The sequence below is a fragment of the Gobio gobio genome (genome assembly GCF_949357685.1).
Source record: "Gobio gobio genome assembly, chromosome: 8".
Lineage (NCBI taxonomy): Eukaryota > Metazoa > Chordata > Actinopteri > Cypriniformes > Gobionidae > Gobio > Gobio gobio.
Genome location: NC_137114.1, coordinates 54,507,020 through 54,527,253, shown reverse-complemented (window position 1 = coordinate 54,527,253; position 20,234 = coordinate 54,507,020). Strand labels below are relative to the sequence as shown.

General features: G+C 37.6%; 1 protein-coding gene across 5 annotated transcripts in view; it reads left to right on the top strand.

The window, feature by feature from the left end:
* LOC307130041 (NLR family CARD domain-containing protein 3-like) overlaps window positions 1–19,813 on the top strand; it is a 43,218-nt gene extending 23,405 nt beyond the window's left edge. For all 5 annotated transcript variants that reach the window (XM_079822900.1, XM_079822898.1, XM_079822899.1 and 2 more), the window contains 4 exons: window positions 5,132–5,305; window positions 13,893–14,066; window positions 16,712–16,885; window positions 17,214–19,813. In XM_079822900.1, the coding sequence (XP_079679026.1) occupies window positions 5,132–5,305; window positions 13,893–14,066; window positions 16,712–16,885; window positions 17,214–17,220 (529 nt within the window). In that variant the 3' untranslated portion in view covers window positions 17,221–19,813. The remainder of the gene's footprint in view (window positions 1–5,131; window positions 5,306–13,892; window positions 14,067–16,711; window positions 16,886–17,213) is intronic.
* Window positions 19,814–20,234: the final 421 nt, after the last annotated feature.

The window sequence follows — 20,234 nt, the reverse complement described above, 5'->3', positions numbered from 1 at the left end:
TCCTGATAGTTACCCCTTTATTCCCCCAATATTACATATTGTTCCCTTATACCTACACATACTTACTTTATATTTACACTATAATTACCGAAAATTATGCTGTCAATACTCTTTACTTAGGCAGTACTTTCCGGGCCGTAATCTAAAGCGCTACCAAAGGTTTTTATGAAATATTATTTCTCAGTTATTCCAGCACATGTAGTCAGAGTTACAGAAAAATAATGATAATGCAATAAATAAGGAGATTATTTTATCTGTTGTTTATTTATTGATGTTCGTATTTTTTGAAAATATCAATGAAATAGAAAAAAGAAAATATGAGCCGAAAACAGCTTCGAAAAAACTGCGCAGTGTGTGTGTGTGTGCTGTGTTCTCTGCTCCGTGTGTGTGTGTGGGGGCTGTGTTCTCTGCTCCGTGTGTGTGTGTGTGTGCTGCGTTCTCTGCTCTGTGTGTGTGTGTGTGTGCTGCGTTCTCTGCTCTGTGTGTGTGTGTGCTGCGTTCTCTGCTCTGTGTGTGTGTGTGTGTGTGTGTGTGTGCTGCGTTCTTTGCTCTGTGTGTGTGTGTGTGTGTGTGTGTGTGTGTGCTGCGTTCTCTGCTGTGTGTGTGTGTGTGCTGCGTTCTGTGCTCTGTGTGTGTGTGTGTGTGTGCGGCGTTCTCTGCTCCGTGTGTGTGTGTGCGGCGTTATCTGCTCCATGTGTGTGTGTGTGTGCACTGCATTCCAGGGAACTACACTAACCTTTTCCACTGGTGGCACTTGCGCTACTAACTTTTTCAGTTACTGGCGCAAAACATGATTTGGTCGCACAAATTATTTATAGTAAGCCACTCTGGATAATAATAGGGCTGCACGATATGAGGAAAAGCTGCGATGTGCGATAACATTGTTTAATATTGCGATGACGATATGACTTGCGATAAATATTCAAATGTGAATGTTAGCGATACTGTTCCCATGTCTTAGTGCTTTAATAGGTCGTGTTCAGTGTTGGGCAGTAACGGAATACACGTACCGGCATTACGTATTCAGAATACATATTATGAGTAACTGTATTCCGTTACAGTTACAATTTAAATAGTTGATATTTAGATTACAGTTACATTGTTGAAATCAATGGATTACATTAACCATACTTCTCTGTTTCATGAGTTTATTTACTCTCTAAATAAATTAAGGCAACTCAATGTATTTCTCAGAACGCCCCAATATGAAAACGAAAAAATGCATGGTTTGCGTGATCAGTCACAATGGAGTCGGAAGAGGAGCAGCGGGAGCTGGAGGTAGAGATGGAGCCAGAACTGAACAGAGCCAGGGCAAGAAATCGTTTCTATCTTGGAAATTCAAACAGCATTTCATATTAAAGAAAGAGAAGGGAGAACGAAATATAACACAGCAGTGCAACTGTGCAGTGCCGCGGTGTTTGGGGTGGCGGCTTTACACGCACGCACGCCTATATATTTTTTTATATATAGCCAATATTATATATATAAATTCGTTATATATTCGTTAAATATATTATTCGTTTATGTTTTTTTTTTCAAAATGTAGGCTATTTAATTGAGATTGACATATATATATATATATATATATATATATATATATATATATATATATATATATATATATATATATATATATATATATATATATATATATATATATATATATATATATATATATATAGCCTACATTTTGAAAAAATAAATACAATTATATATATATATATATTATTTATATATAAGGCTCAAAAATGCGTGTTTATTTTAGTAGGCCTACTTCCGTCAGTGAAACAACAAACTACAGTATGTAAAACATTTAAATAAATATCTGTAAATAATCGAAATATAAATAGTATAAGTTAAATAGTAGTTAAAGAAAAAATTCGTTTATATTTCCCCACAGACGTGCGTCATGCCTCTTTGCGCTGAAAGGGAAGACACGAGCAGGAAAGAAGCATCGTTTTCTAATATCTTCATGTTTTCTCTTGATGTTCCAAAACTGAAAGGCTACTTGTAGTAAAATGTGAAGAACGAAATTATCTTCTGCAGGGTCAAGAACTTAAGCTTTGTTTGATTATGCGCTGTGAGAGAAAGCGAAACTAAAAATCTCCGGTGTGTATGAACTACGCTATACACATAAACTTGACCAAGTGTAATAGCAAGAACAAACTGTGTTAAATAAAGTAAAGTTTGAAGTAAAATGTATCTGTCCTACTCCGTTTTCTACTTTACCACAGTAAATGATGCGAATATAGCCTAGGCTACTCCTAAATTAATCAAACAAGGAAGACACGTTTAATCCCCTGTGAAAGATGTAAATGAGGATTTGGGGAAACAAATAAGAGATTCCATGTCCAGTAGAATAAAATGGAGTAAGCCTAAACCTATTGTTAAATTCGAGGAAAATCGTGTGACCAGATAGCAAAACGCAAGCAATCTTAAATTTGTCTCACCACACAAAGCTTCCTCTCTCGTTCGGCATGAATCCTTATGTTTCCATGGCTGCGATGTAACATTTAATTGCAAACCTATTATTTATTTTGTAAATGAAGCTTTGTGCTTCACTCGTGTCATTAATATTCACGTAAAACAGCATTCACAAACTAAAAAAAGTGTTTTGGCCGACCACCGCCGGTGCTCCTGCTTAGTTGACGTGCAACTTTACATTCTTCTATGCGCTGATTTACTAGCCCAAGCGCCGTTGGCCCCGTTGACGGCAGCTAAATATTTTATAATATATGTTTAGTAAGCAGGATTTGATGGCCGCATTCCTAGACTTATAAAATGCAATTCAATGCGGAAGGAATCCAAGTGTTCAGAATACGTTACTCAGATTGGCGCATGTAAACTGTTTTCCTTTATTCATCGTGTCAGGCTGTCGGTTGCGATGTGTTCATCGCGTGAGTTCATATCGCGATGACGATGAAAATTCGATGTATCGTTCAGCCCTAGATAATAATGAACAATAATGAAACTGTATTGCATACAGATGTGCTTTTTATTTTACTTGCCATCTTTTAAACCACATGCCTTCTTGTTTTCTTTAACATTGTATGGGATAGATTTACTGCAATAAAAAATACAGTACACAATAAAGTGCAAAGTAAATTTCTTTTGGATTTCAACATGCTGTGGTTGGCACAGATGGGCAGACTCCTGAACTCTTAAGGAAAAATAAAATAAATATAATCCATAAAATAATATAATAATAGATTTTCAGCAGCTATTGACTTTTCTGTATAAAGATACAATAAAAAAAACAATGCATGTCCACTTCACAGGACATCCCCCTCACATGTTGGATTAATGGCCACCCCGTAGAATAATTTGCGATTTAAATTTGGTGAAAGGCATTTCCTCTTTGGCATTATCTACCATTAATGATAAACTAAATCCTATAAAATCCTCTGCTTCAGTCTATTGCAGATATAGATAATCATACAACCATGTGTCACACAGCGAAAGCGTGAGAGTTGGCAGCTCTGTGTACCTGTCTCTACACTTCGCGTGCTTCATACTGTCATTGTGAAGCTTCAATGATTCGTGTTTGAATTGTTTTGACGCAGTTACAAATTTGGACAGTCCTGCAATTGAAGGCCCACAGAATTTACATTACACACAGTGCATTGCTCCGTCTTGGTACCTTAACCACTGGTATTCTTCGAGCCATTGGTGTCGAAATTCATATGTCCGTTTTGTTTTTCCTGCGTGTGCTTTCCCTGACGAATCCTTCTCAGCCTCATCATTCTCACTCACAGGCTCCGTTTGACATGTCGCATCGACATCAAGTGATGGTTCTGTTACACTTGAACTTCCCTTCTTAAAATAGGAGTCAATTGTCCGCTTCATTTCAACACGAGAGGTATATTTTTTTAAAATCAACGTTAGGCTACGTCTCGCCTACACCATTTCGAGAGGGGGCGGGGGTCACGGGGTTGAAGCCAACTTGCTGTGTTGAATGCTCAGAGCACGTTATAAAACTATTCTTAAAATACACATTTCTGTATTAATAAATGCTCATATTAAATCATAGCATATTGCCTAAAACACAAGGTAGGTACAAAAATAATCAGTGATACATTTGCGACCCCATAGAAATTAGGGTCGCAATGGCATTTCAAAAGGTTGCATATGCGACCATTTTGGTGGCAGTGTAGTTCCCTGCATTCTCTGCTCCGTGTTTGTGTGTGTGTGAGCTGCGTTCTCTGCTCCGTGTGTGTGTGTGTGTGTGCGTGTGTTCTGCGTTATCTACTCTGTGTGTGTGTGCTGCGTTCTTTGCTCTGTGTGTGTGTGTGTGTGTGTTTCTGTGTGTGTGTGCTGCGTTCTCTGCTCGGTGTGTGTGTGTGTGCTGCGTTCTCTGCAATTGGGAGTCGACATGTTGCTAGGCAGTTGCTAAGGTATTCTTGGTGGTTGCTATGGTGTTGCTAGGCAGTTTTTATTTGTCACAGATGGTTACTATAGAGTTTTATTCGTGTGTGTGCGCTGCGTTCTCTGCAATTGGGAGTCGACATGATTACCATTCATTAATTGTAATATCACATCTGTTTAAATGAAGTGTAAGAAATAATATTTTTCTGTGTTCAAGTGTTCAGTCTCTCTTTCTTGAGTTGAGGTGATCGAGTGATTGATCTGTAAATGATTGAACACATGAGCTGCTCCTCAGTAAAGTGATACGATCAACATTTAACACTCTTTACTTTAAACACACTCAATCTCAGCACAGTCAGGACTTCAACACATGAAGAACAAGATGAATTCATCCTTAATCACCATCACATCCATTTTGTTTCTGTGATCATCTTTACATATTATTTAATGTGATCATTTATGTCAGTTTTTATATAAGCTACATATATATAAGCTATATAAACACACACTCGCGCACACACACACACACACACACACACACACACACACACACACACACACACACACACACACACACACACACACACACACACACACACACACACACACACACACACACACACACACACACACACACACACACACACACACACAAATAACATTGTAAATCTCACTAACATCAAACATGGTGATCTGTACATTATAATAATGAAGTCTCTGTTGATCTGATCTGAGAGAGTGAAGAGTGTGTCATTGTTCTCTACAGGTTGAGTTGGTGTAGTGTCACAGATGAAGGTTGTGCTGCTCTGGCTTCAGCTCTGAAATCAAACCCCTCACATCTGAGAAAACTGAGTCTGTCATTTAATAAACTACAAGACCCAGGAGTGAAGCTGCTCTCTGCTGTACTGGAGAATCCTCACTGTAAACTGGAGACACTGGGGTAAGATCATCTCTACCATAAAGACTCAGAGTGAATAAGGATTAATATGTAGATATTGTACATAAAAGCAGATGAGCCCGTATGAAAGAAAGCAAATCTGTGTTCAGGGTGCAAGGTTGGGAGAGATGGCTTGTTATAGTTCTTCCTCTGTGGCATTATCCGGATGTTGTCCAAATGTTATCCGATTAGCGTGTCCTGGTCCAGAGGTAGTCGAGGACACATTGTGATCTCAGTGTAATGTAAACTCAATCCAGCCATCGGATCTACACTCAGAGGCGGCATCATATATATAAATTAAACTTATTTGAGCTTTACAATAAACGTCAATCTTTAAAACAGTTTATTCAGACACATTATTATTTAGACAACATGTGTGTGTCATGTTTTATTTTAATTGTGCAACATTATCTGAGCGATGCGATCGCCTGTACAATCATGAGATCTTAATGAAGAGCTGCACGCTGTATGTTTTTATTGTTTCTGCATGTTTATTAATCTCCCATTTCTGTCAATATAGCCTAGTCACTGCACGCTATAAACTTAAACCCGGATGGTGTGACTGGTTTATCATGATCAGCCCCTGTTATTTCTGTATGATCAACTCTGGGAGAATTCCTTCATTTAAACAACTTCATTTGATCTAAGACTGGAGATTGCATCGGACTAAAGTAAGAGAGGGAAAGCAAAAAGACTCTTTTCAGACTGATCCAACTTACAGTTTTCCTAAAATTGCTGATTAAAACTCGGAGAAATCCCATAGAGACAGAGCGTATTTAGGCTACACCCACACCCGGGGGGGGGGACAATTCAACGCTCTCCATTGACTTTGCATTGCGTGAGGCTGCATCCTTGTCATTTCGGACTTATAACAAAAAACAGAACAATGTCTAAAAGCTGATATGTGACAAAGTGTACAGTAAGAGTTAAATATAGCGAAAGAATTGGATTTCTGAGTGGATGCGATAACTTGGAGAAGCTGTCGCCGAAGTGAGAAGAGGACGAGGAGGAGGATTGTAAATAGAGGCTGTCGCGGACCCACGGAGCATCAAAGCATCGTGAAATTAACTTCTCTTTCCTTTTATATTCTTTCCTTGGCGAGTCATATCTCAAATATTAGCTTGAAATGCAAAAAGAAAAGTGTTGCAAACTCTGCAGTGAACTATTAGAGTGTTTTTGTGTGTGATATTGGTGTTTGCATAGACCGTGTTCATATCGTGCAAGCCAGAGCTAGTTTGCTAAAGCTAATCACATGTAGAGGCTAACGAGTTGATGAAATGTGACAAAGGGTGATATTTAAGTTTCAATGTGTTCAATAAGTGTTGAAATATTGAGTTAATGTGTTCTTTAAAGTACATGCATGTCATTTTGTGTAGGGGTGCTCCGATTGATCGCCAACCGATCTCTATCGGCCGATAATCGCTTTGGGATGATTGTTCGGCAGTCTCTAAAAATGCCGATCTCATGAACCGATCGCATGCTGACGACACATAAAAACCCGTGCCTGCCGTGAGAGCTAGGGCATGACATGCAGCGACACCGTCTCATTCTCTTTTTCCGGCGCGGGTAAAATAATTATAATGCTGAAGGTGAGGTACAATTCATATTTCTATATTAAATAACTTACGCAGTCATTTGAAAACTTTCTGTCAGACTTACATAGTGATGACGATTTCAAAACAAGGCATCATGAAGCTTCGAAGCGTTATGAATCAGCGAGTCGATTCAGTGGTTTGAATCGCCAAATTTCAGCAGTTTGGCGGTTTGACACGTGATCCGAATCATGAATCGGCTCGCTGATTCATAACGCTTCGAAGCTTTATGATGCCTTGTTTTGAAATCGTCATCACTATGTAAGTCGTTATTTAGAGTTTTTTGCGCACAAAAACTATTATCGCCGATTCATAAAGTTATTTTAGAACCACTGTAGTGAGATGGACTTTGTAACGACGTCTTTAGTACCTTTTAAGGGTCTTGAGAGTGAACCGTGCCATTGTGCCAATGGAGGCCTTTCAGAGCCATCAGATTTCAACTAAAATATCTTCATTTCTGTTCTGAAGATGAACGGAGGTCTTACGGGTGTCGAACGACATGAGGGTAAGTAATTAATGACAGAATTTTCATTTTTGGGTGAACTAACTCTTTAAGCCTTGTGCAACCTAAAGGACATTGGTTTATGCTTTAAACTTTTTTTAAAGGGGGCCGGATTCGATGTTGTGGACATACCCGGGGGCCGGTCCCTTTTCTAGCCTATATATATATATATATATATATATATATATATATATATATATATATATATATATATATACATACATACATACATACATACATACATACATACATACATACATACATACATACATACATACATACATACATATATATATATATATATATATATATATATATATATATATATATATATATATATATATATATATATATATATATATATATATATATATATATATATAATGACATGTTTTGTTTCTTTGAAACATGACAGATTTGACAAAGCTTGAGCTGACAGAAGAGTAGCTTGAGATAGGACACGGGAAATGTATAGATATTTAACAATATCTGTAAAACTTTCATCAACCAAAAAGTTTAATGGGTGAAATTTTTATATTATTACAGAGTTAGAACTCTATTCTTATTTAAATTTAATAAGTGCTCTATTTAGATCACCAAAGGTAAAACCACCCTACAAAACATGTTTTTGTGACTTGGTATTTCTGTCTTTTTTCCAGTCCAAATATCTAAAAATCAAGATGCTTTTACTAAGGAAAATTACAGATTCCTGGGGGAAAAAAATCTAAATGAATTGAGTTTTTGCTTGAAACAAACTAAATTATCTGCCAATGGATTAGAAAAATAATCTTCCAAAATCTCCATTAAAGATTCCAAACAGAAACATTTTTCTTACCCCATTGGCAGATATATTTGCTTGTTTTAAAAAAAAAACTCACTTCAATTTAATTTTATTTTCCAGAAAACAAGAAAAAATATCTAATGTCATTTATCTTATCTAGTAACATCTTATTTAGTCTATATTTAGAAACAAGACAAAAATAAAATTTTTGCAGTGCACACAAGGCAAAAAGAAATACATATATCTATATATTAGTGGTGCAACGGATCACAAAACTCACGGTTCGGATCGAACTACGGATCAGAATAAAAGGGGGAGGAGACTATTTTTATTTGCTTTCCATTTATTACATGAAAACTTTTGGTGTTTACATAACCTATATGGTTTATAGGTTAACAAGAAACTTTTGGTGTTAACAAAAATAAAATAAATATATAACCATCTGAATAAATCAAATTTGACTAAAAACAAACTGAAACGTGAAAATGGGCCTGAGCTTCTTCTTTTTTCTTTTTTTTTTTAAAGAGATTATGATGTCAACATTCTCAGGAGAGAGAGTAGACCTCTCACACTTGTCAGCATTGCAATTCTCTTTGTAGGCCTATACACTATTTTATAGATATCATGTTTAAACGCACTACACTTAAACAACGTTTTATTGAATTCATTAACTTTGTATTTATATAGCCTAATACCTACTTTAGATGTATATATTACGTTGCTCATGCAAATTGCAAAACAGACAATAGACTATGTTAAAATAACAAACATTTTAAATTAACTTACGCTTTTCTTTCGTTTTTAAATCTTTTTACAAGAAATCCTGCAGGTCATAAAGAACTTTGTTTTTCCACCTCCAAGAAAGGACAGGTGCTCTCCATTATTTCTCCTTGTTTACTTAAAGGCCGTTTTCCTTGCTTTACTCGTGGCAAAAAGCCATGTGTTGACTTTAAAACCGAGTAGACGTTACATTATATGCATCTGTGGTGGAATTACTAGATTTTCGCATCGATACATGTTTGTTTTAATGCGGATGCGCTGTCACTTTAATTGAGCGCCAGCACATCAAAAAATACACTCTGTGCGGAAACGATCAGAACAGCTGTATGGCCACGCACTCCTGGAGCGACTGACGGACCGAAGCTGCGTGCAGTGAAAGCTGTATCCGTTAACAAGGGTACGGAAAAAATACGCACCGCAGACGCACTGCAATCGGAGTATCTGTGAAACGGGCGTCAGCAGGTGCCATGCTCAATGTATGCGCCACTTTCATACGACTTTCTCATGCCACAGTGCCTACATACTGTTACAGTTTTGTCCACACCCTTCTTCCGTCATCATTATATTTTCCGGGGAAGCCAAAATGCTCCCATACATGCGATTTGAATGATGCGGGAGGCTTTTCAAGTTCTTCTACTTCTTCGCTAGCCACTGTTGACTGATTAACATGCCCTATTCACGTGAACACATGTTTCTCTGAAACTCAGCATCGAGTTTAAAGGAACGAGATCACTTAAAAAGCAATATTGGCAGAAAAAGTCTTTTAGTCTGCGATCGCTAAACAATTCAGATTAATCCACAAGTTTAAAAAAATGCACAATAAATCCGCGGGTCACGTGCGTGCCAAACCGTGGGTCGTGATCCGTACGGATCACGGATCAACTGCGATCCGTTACACCCCTAATATATATAGAATGGTATTTAGTCTACATATAAATTAAAATGCACAAAACTGCAAGTTTATGACAAAAAATTGTCTGCAATTTGGCCTTTATTACTCATTTAATACATGTCTACATTACAAATTAAATAAAATGAGATATTAACCTACATTTCTGACAAATTACCATGGTTACAGGTAGTGTTACTACAGTAAATCCATGATAAATTCGAAATGCTAATTGTTTGAAAAGTATTTTGAATCGGCTCAGTTGATTTGCACGTTAGTGTTGTTGATTAAGTCAGCGCTGTTTAACTGGAAATTAAATCAAATCACTGAGAGATTCGCATCTCGTACCGGAGACCTCTGTGCCGAACTCGAACACTTCTCACGGGCTGTTTAGTTTTCGCATGATCGAGACACTCAGCTGGTAAACACATTTGTTCAGAGTCAGAGCTCGCGTGAGTTGCGCAGAGCACAAGTCGCGCTGTTTCGTTACGCTTTGGGCGCTGTTTCCCTGGCCTAAAATTTAGTACTGCCACCTTGCGGTTACATCGTGAAACTGCATGATTTGTAAATGATCCGTGGCGGGCCACATATAATACATTTTAATAGACGCGCTGCGGGCCGTTTGAAATTCATCCCCGGGCCGCATTTGCCCCCTGCGCTCTCCGTTGTGCTGTTCTTTGAAACGACAGAGGATGCCTCGGGGTAATTTTTCTATAAACCATCAGGAAACAGCGGTGAGAAGAACATACGCGACAATGTTTACTTTAGTCAACTTGACCAAAACCACACTACGAAAGGCTTCAGATGGCACTGATGTCCCGGAAATACAGAGATAACGCCTCGCTAGAGTGGCCAGCCTCGGGAATCGCCTTTTATTTGCTTTCCACCAGTCAGAGCTTGTACTGCTGCTGTATTTTTCTGTCGAAATGGTCCAACACAGTAAGCTTTTCCATTGCTTCATTTTGCGAGATCTGGTTTGTGGTTGCACATATCGACACGCTCCATGAGTGAACAAATAACGCTATACACAGCATATTTCTTAACCATGCATCAAAAAAACAAACAAAAAAGCGTTAAAAACATTTAAACCGTTTAACTGATAGTATTAATCGTCAAAGTTCTTACTTTCGGTTAACGGGTAAATGGTCAGTAGCATCCCTACACTGCTGTGGACGTTGTTTACTTTTTTAATGTGTTTACTGTGATAATGGTTTGAGGATGGGAGTAGGATTCGGTATTCGGTTTCGGATTCGGATTCGGACAAATCTTAACCAGTGGATTCGGCCGAACCCCAAAAATCTGGATTTGGTGCATCCCTAATTTTAACAACGTGAACTAATGAGTATTTATATATATTTCATATTGACAGCATTATGTTATTTATTCATTTTGTTTAAACCTCTCGAGTTGGCCGTCGCGCCGGCGTGATTGGCTTGCTTTTTTTCTAATCAGTGCCAAAGAGACTCAAATAACTCTGTCGTTTTTTTTATCATTCAGGCAAGTTTTAAACATCATTATAATCTGTTAAGTTTATATTTTTTGTGTACAGTCACAATAAAAACAAATTGTTGTGCTTTTTTCAAAATAAGGGAAACAAACATGATTCGCGATCTTCAGCCTCTCTCTCAATGATGTCTAATCTGATTCTCTTCAGAAAATGACCTCTAGCTTAGTGAGAACTTGACACACAAACATGAGACAAATGTCTAAAGAAACGTTGACATGTCAGGTTTTAAATCATGTAAATCAAAACGAAAACAAATATTCTGTGTTTATGTAATCTGTGTGAAAAGTGGGAGATATCAGTCAACTCATTACTGCCTCATTACCCGCTAATGCGGCCACGCCCACGGGCCACGCGCTCATTCATTTTCAAATACAGGCAATCCATGCGTCGACGCCCACACACACATCAACTCATACAAACACAACTAGTGAAGCTATGGGTCAGATACATCGCTTTGAGTAATAATCCTGGAATAATTCTCCTCATGGAAAGCTGATTGAGAGTTCATTGTAAGGTAGACTAAGTTTAAAAGGCTCAGTTAGCATCTGTGAATATTAAATGCAAAAAGACTGTTTAAATGTAAATCCTGATGTAACTGAGACAAGTTTAGACAAGATTTATTTGGCCTGCTTTTGTTTTGTATAAATTGTATCTTAATTTTAATCAATGTTTTTAATATAGTTGCTTCTTATTTTATAAGAAGTCAATATAACAGACAATAGCCTTAGCGCTGCATTGCACGCGTCACATAAATGAACTTAAGATGGAAAAAATATTTGAGTATTAATTTCCTTTTTTACAGTGAATTTCGTTTTGTATAAATTGTATCTTAATTTTAATCAAAGTTTTTAAAACGAATTTTGCTTCATATTGATGTTTAAATATTATACCCTATGTTGTTGTTTTTTTGTTTGTTTTTTAGAATGTTAATTGCTTTCTTTAACCCTCGTGCACTGTTCGATTTCTGGTTACACTCCTTATGATCCGGGTCAAATTGACCCTAATTGGATTCAATACAATTCTCCAAAAATCATACTATGTAAAAACACATACAATCAGGTACAAACAATTCACTTTTAATATCAATACTTTTTACACATTGCTTTAGGTAAAAACTTTAAAGGTCCCGTTCTTCGTGTTTTTTTGAAGCTTTGATTGTGTTTACAGTGTGCAATATAACATGTGTTCATGTTTCGCGTGTAAAAAAACACAGTATTTTTCACACAATTTACTTATCTGTGTACCGCTGTTTCCACTGTCCTAAAAACGGCTGGTGATTTCCTTGTGCTATGAAGTCCCTCCTTCAGAAACACGTAACGAGTTCTGATTGTGCTAGCGGTTCCTGTGCTGTGATTCGACCACAGCTTAGCGCACGTGAATGCGGTTCCTGTGTTGTAATTTGACAGCAGTTTAGCGCACGTTGGAAAGGTCACGCCTCTTAACGGAGAGATGTATGCGTTCAATAATCTCTACAGCGTCCCTGGGAAAGCCAAACAAAGGTGATTTGACTCCTGGATGAAAATAACAGCGTCTCGATGACATGGCAATAAACACACTCAACGCAACAGTTCCTTTTCTCCATGCGACCGTCCGCTTCTCCACGTCGGACAGCAACAAGACCGCGCCCCCTTTTTCGCGTTTCTTTGTGGGCGGAGGTTAGTCTGTTCTACTGCTCTACTGACGTAATTAAAGAAGGAAGTACCAGGATGTAGTCCAAGCCAGCCGTTCGCTGTAGGCTTTGAAAGGGAACTTCTGTTAAATAAAATATCTCGCTTGGCATTGAACTTTGAGCTTTATAATTTTACAGGTATTATTTATGCTCTAACAGCAACATTACACACTAACTAAAGTTTGAACAATGGAATCGTGAAGAAGGGGACCTTTAAGTAAAAAACATTTAGATTTCCCCCCCAGAAAACTATATTTTTTTTTTTTACTGTTACTGTACTTATCTAGTAAACCTAAAATCTAGTAGGCCTACCTAAAGCTCATTTATTATGCAGCTCATTATTATGCAGGTCTTTGTTTCTCAGGAGTGATCACATTATTATTCATGGTTCGTTCACGCCTACTCGCATAAGGCCTGAGCAAAGAAAAAGTGTTTTACAAAATGTAAATTAATATATTGTTTTATGTGAATGAGTAGGCTCAATGATTCTCACATCAGTGTAAAGCAAAAACTCTAAACAAAAACACCCAATAATCAAAGGGCTTGTGAAAACATTTATATTGTGTGTTTTGAAGCCTTAATTTTAAAACAATTTTTTTCGTTTTTTCAAAAATTATGCATAAACATTATTCTCTCAGAAATACATGCATGTACATACATGTTGCTCACATATTATGGTAGCCCAGTTTGTGCTGAATACAGTGTAATTACACTTTTGCCATTAATATGTTTATAAGCAGCTGAAAAATGCACAAATGTCAGAGCATGTCAAAACTTCTAAAGGGCCCCAAAACAGCTCAGACTCCTAGCGGTTAAGTGGTCATGTTTAGCTTTGGAGATGGACTTAATGTGTGTAATTGTTCTCTACAGGTTGAGTGGTTGTGGTGTCACAGATGAAGGTTGTGCTGCTCTGGCTTCAGCTCTGAGATCAAACCCCTCACACCTGAGAGAACTGGATCTGTCATTTAATAAACTACAAGATTCAGGAGTGAAGCTGCTCTCTGCTGTACTGGAGAATCCTTACTGTAAACTAGAGGAACTGGGGTAAGATCATATGTGACTCTGACATGAAACTGAGTCTCTGTGTGTGACGAGCAGGGCGGGCGAGAGCCGTGAGAGAACAGTGCGAGGCCGGTGGCGTTATTGCAAATGAGTGTCACCTACACGTCACACTGTGAATTTTATAATTTAATTTATTCTTAACCCTCTAATGCATGAATGATGTTTTTGCACTTTAAAAAAAATATTTAATCTTTTTTTCAGGAAGATTTAAGATAACAGATTAACAAAATAATAATAAAAAAAATCACAAAATCATTTATTTCAATGCTTAAAGTCTATATTTATTTATTAGGTCATATAAAAGTGTTGGCATATACTTATTTTATATATTTCATAATTATTTTATTAATAGTTTTAATGTATGTATGTGTTTCAAAATATTTATGTAATAGAATAAATTTATAAGTTTGCTTACACTCGCGCTAGACCCAAGTTATGGACAGCCTCACGATTGGTCACATTCTCTGCTCCCTTTCTGTTCAGTTTATTCCAGTTAATATAATTTACTCATCATGCTGCTAAGATCATATGAAGGCTTCATTTTCTAATGCATAAAAAGCATTAAAGGGGTGATGAATTGAGAAATCAACTTTCCTTTGAGCCTTTGATATATAAAAGTTAATCGTGATATAAGAATATTCCGTAAGTTTCAGAGCTGAAAACGTCCTTGTTAGTCAAAGAAAAGCTTTTATTGACACCAGGCCCAGAAAACGAGAGCTCTCTGAATATGTCGACCACTGACGTAATAGGATGCAGAAGCACCGCCTCAAGCCCGCCCACCGACTCGTGGAGCTAAACGGGTCGTGCTACCGACCAATAAACATGCCGGTTCCAGCTCACGTGCGTAAGACATTGCGCGTTTGTTTGCTTCATTTCACCACGGAATCAATTGTAAACAAGATACAGGTCGAGACTGGATTTGCATTGTTACAGATAGTTTGAAATCTATTGATTACATATCTTAGCACGCAGTCACAGGCTGGAGAATCCTCTATTTGAAGTGTTATTGCTTGATTCGTGATCATACTCTGACTTGTAACATTATGGGCTAAGGCTCGGACTTGACTTTTTTAAAAGCCTGACGTCCCGGGGCTATGTGTTTTTCAGCCTGCCGATGGGCTATCTTAAATAGTGAAATAACATTCCTTTCTTGCGCGCGCACATGTGTGTATGTGTGTACGGTTCACGGTTATATTCACTGATCAGGCGACAACATTCCAATCAATCGCGGGTGGATGAGAGATGAATCTTTGTGTTTGATTAAGATATTTTGCAGGTCCTGTGAGCGTTTCTCCAGACGCTTTCAAAACAATTCCCACATGTACTGAGAGGAGCTGAAGCTCATTAAATATGCAAATCTTATCCAATCCTATTCGTGGGCGTTTACTTCCAAGTCTTCAGTGCGGCACGGCCATCAAAACCGACCGTTTCTTCAGAGAGCCTATTAGAAAATAGCCTATTACTTATTCATTATGATGTTTCTGAATGTAAAAACCATGCGAACGTCATAAGTTGACGTCAGACAACAGTATAAAAAAGTAAAAAAGCCAGTTCATTACACCTTTAAAATAATAAATAAATGGTTGTAAGATTGTTTTATCTGTGTAGTCGGAATATGACGTCTTTAAAAGCCATCTTTACACGGCAAAGGTGGAACAGAAGCTGCATCTGAAATAGCATAAATGTTTATTTACAGACGGTTTAATGTTACTCAAATTATAAAATGAACATTTATGCTGTTCAGATGCAGCTTCTGTTCCACCTTTGCAGTGTAAAGATGGCTTTAGTTATTGTTAACAGTCTATATAGTATATACTGTTCTGATTGATTTTAGTCATTGGTTACATTGAAGTATTTGACAAACAACAACACAGGTAATCATTCAAAACTGCACTTATAAATGAATAAAATGCTCCTGGAAATCACTTATTAATCATTGTTGCCTCCCATTGATGTGTGTTAATCCATTGCTAGGGTCAGTGTTTTATCTGACGTCTCACTGGTGTGTCAGCATTTATTTTTTATTAAACCACAGACCTTGTCATTAATTAGTTCAGATATACTGTGATTTGACATTTGAACATGAATTTTATTCTTATTTTACATACACACACGATTCATGGAAGGTCATGAATAATTGCCGGAAATGGAAATGTCGCACACACACACACACACACACACACACACACACACACACACACACACACACACACACACACACACACACACACACACACACACTCACACACACACACTCACACACTCACACACACACACACACTCTCACACACTCTCACACACACTCTCTCTCACACTCTCTCTCACACACACACACACGCACACACACTCTCTCTCTCTCTCTCTCTCTCTCTCTCTCACACACACACACACACACACACACACATTGGGTTTCCATGTTGTATAGGACTTTCCACAGAAATAATGTTTTTATACTGTACAAACTGTTTATTCTCTCCTCTAATCCTAACTGATGTATTTTAACAACGTGAACTAATTAGTATTTATATATATTTCATATTGACACCATAATGTTATTTATTTATTTTGTTTAAGTGGTCATGTTTAGCTTTGGAGATAGACTTAATGTGTGTCATTGTTCTCTACAGGTTGAGTAAGTGTGGTGTCACAGATGATAGTTGTGCTGCTCTGACTTCAGCTCTGAGATCAAACCCCTCACACCTGAGAGAACTGAGTCTGTGTGGGAATAATATAGGAGACTCAGGAGTGAAGCTGCTCACTGATCTGAGGGATGATCCACATTATAGACTGGAGAAACTAAGGTAACAATAGTTTTTAACAGTTTCCATCAACATATTTTCATTTAAAGTTCAAATGGCTATTTTACTCACTAGAAATAAAAGGAAATGTGTAGTGGAGTGTAATGATCATTTCTGCTGGTTCTGTATCAGCTGTCCGTTGTGTGAAAGTGACCTTTCATGATCTTTTGATTTTGTAAAGTGACTTTGAGCATCAGATAGAAGCTATATTATCATGTTTGAGAATGAATTAATAAAGCTTATCTAGTTAGTGCTCAGTTTTCTTATGAAAAGATGTGACAGACCTAATGTCTCATACTGCATATGTGACTATGTGTGTGTTTTATTTTAGGTGTTAGAGGAGAGTCTGATGTTCTGCTGTTCATCTGATGGTGAATAAGGATCCACTACAGAGACTCACAGTCAACAGAATCAACAGAGCCTGAAGATGCAGTGACTTCACTGTTATAAATTAAGACTTCATTTAGATTTCAACGATCCTCTGACAGACCTGATGAGGCGGCAGTGAAACACCTTTTATTTCCAGGGTTTTTCCTACATTGAAAATTTTTTGGCGGCCGCCAAAACAAATTTTTGTCCCGCCAAAGCCTTATTTGATCAGTTATTGTGATTTATGAGTGATGTAGAACAGATGACTGCTGCACTTGGGTTAAATGAGTGACCGAGAGAACGACTAGTGAGCTCCTACCCCGCTCGCACGCTCTCTGTCTTCAAAATAAGCATACTTAGCTTTCTAATGTTTCACATATTACGTTAATCAAAATCAAAAGGTCGGAAGACCGAATCCATGTTGCATGTGGCGCTATCAGGCGTGGCGCTATCAGACGTCTTCCTTTAATTACCGCTGGGTGTGAAATGCGCTCAAAAAACATTGACTGATTCTCTGACCAGCTGACATAAAGCATACTTTAAATAAACAGGAAACAAATCCTATCCGGTAATGAAGTGTTTTCTGTGTGTTGACAAATCTTTCGCGATGTTCTAAAGACGGGATTCACACACAACGCGTCTGCTAATGTCCGATTCGAACAACTGATCTGTCCAACACTGAACTCACAAATTAGTTTAATAATTTACTCAGAACAACACCTGAAATGAGAACACAAGTGTGCTTACCCACTTTAGCAAGAGTGGATAGTAAGAATTATTTTTAGCTATTTTCTTTCAGCTTATTTATGTGGACAATGTGTAGTAAAATAAATAGCCTAAAATAATTTAGTTTAGATTGGAGTGAGCTGAACCCAGAACAAATTTGTTGTTAGGCTATTTTTTTTCATTTTTTTTAATACTATTTTTTTAATATTGATATGATTATCAAAACAATTATCAGTAAATAGTGTAAAAATGAGGAACAAAAACAAACATCAAGGTATCAAAATAAGATAAGCAAAAATTACAAACTTTCTTTGAATTTATTTCAAATTTATTGTCAGTATTGCGCTTGCAGATCAAGTGGGTAAGGTATTTTTTTTTTTCCGTGCGTGCGTGCGTGTGTGTGTGTGTGTGTGTGTGTGTGTATGGATGACCATGTCTGTCAGCCACCACCGAAGACCATTTTTGACCCAGGAAAAACCCTGATTTCACAGCAGCAAATTACAGTTTCTCATTCACAGATTAACCATTTTATTTCTATAAACACACAGTATAAACTCAAAAGGTGTGTGTTTTGTTACAGAGAGAATATAGAGCCTGAATGTGTTTGTGTTGGACCAGCAGAGGGAGACAAAGACTAATGAAAGATTAATTTACAAACAATAGAAGCTTGAGTGTATAATCATGTTTATAATAATAGTTGTTACATTTGTATTAATGTATTAAAGGGGTCATGTGATGCGTTTTCATGTTTTCCTTTCTCTTTAGTGTAGCCTATAAAAACCACAATGACCAAAGTGCGGTTGATCTCGCTCTATTTGTTCAGCACTAGCTCATGCTGATGACGTTTATTCTTCTATACTAACGTGTGTCGTAGCCTGAGATTCAATAGGTGTCATCATCGTACAGTAACACACATGCCGTACCCAAGTTCATCAGATCCGTGTCGATCAGTGTGATTTGTGATGATCTTACAGGATTGGTGAAATCACACCGTCTGTAGCAGGAATAAAAGAGAAGGCAGATCCAGACCAGATAAAACACCTCGATCGGATTCTCCCTCACAGAGCTATGTCACTCTGTGGAAATATTAGCATAATGCCGCCCAAATGCACACGCAAAGAAAGAAGGCGTCCAGTTGCCAGTGTAAGGATCGGTTTTTGTGCTAAGACAAAAGCTGAGATACACACCCCAGCAATAGAACAATAAAAGTCACTAATCTTGAGAGAAGATCTCACAGAAACTGTGTGACACCACCCTAACAAACATTTCTCCCCCCTCCCCATTTTGCCCTCTCCTTGCCCTGTTTTCAAGTCACCAAATCCAGATATACCAGTGATGATGTATTTTGTAAATCTATTGTTTTATCCCTTTCATGTTTGATGTCTTTTTAAAGGTCTCAGTGCGAATGGTAAAATGGTCTCAGTTTCACTGCAGTCACTAGTAGTATTAGAAAGATTGAAAACTAATGAGAATTCAGTTCTCCTTTTGAGGAGTCTCTTCAAATATATCTGATCCACTCCCCCAAAACCAGGTGTTTGTGTTGCAAATATTTACAACCCTTTTGTTCTAGCTGGAGTATTTAAGCGAGGGTAACAGAGCTTTCAGTGGGAGAAAATTCTGTAGCCAGAACCCCCATGTGGGGCTGTGTCAGTGTCTTTGGGGCACACACATACACGACATGTAGACTATGAGTCAGACAAGATGACTCTTTAAATTATTTTCATATTGCTTTGCAATTGTGTTTTATGTTTTTACGCTGATCAGTTGTGTACCATGGATTCTTGTTTACTTATTTACTTTTCCTGTCTGGCCAAAATAAATGTTAATCTTGACTTATCTTGCATTATTCTGAAATCATTTTTCTAGTATGGATCGATGTAGACTCCTTAATTACCGCAAAATCTAGTGTTATGATTGATCACACCGATGATGGCACGACTGAAGCATGGAGCGCAGCGTGCGCAATATTCCGTTTTCTGACTATCGCTGGATTAGCAAGTTGTAGTCCGTGGATATGACTAAAAATTACGCTTTTTGTTGAGTGAGCATGGGCAACCACTTAAAGGTAACATATCCACTCTGCATCCTCTGACTAATCTCAGAAGTAATCATTTTGTTTCCGTAAAAGCGTGTCCGGATGCGTCTGTTTCTCTGCGATTTTGGGTCTCTCGATGAACGAAATTGAAAACTAGGAAGATACAAAGAAAATCAACGATCTAAATTAAATCGCAACTAATCTTAAAATCAATTGATAAAC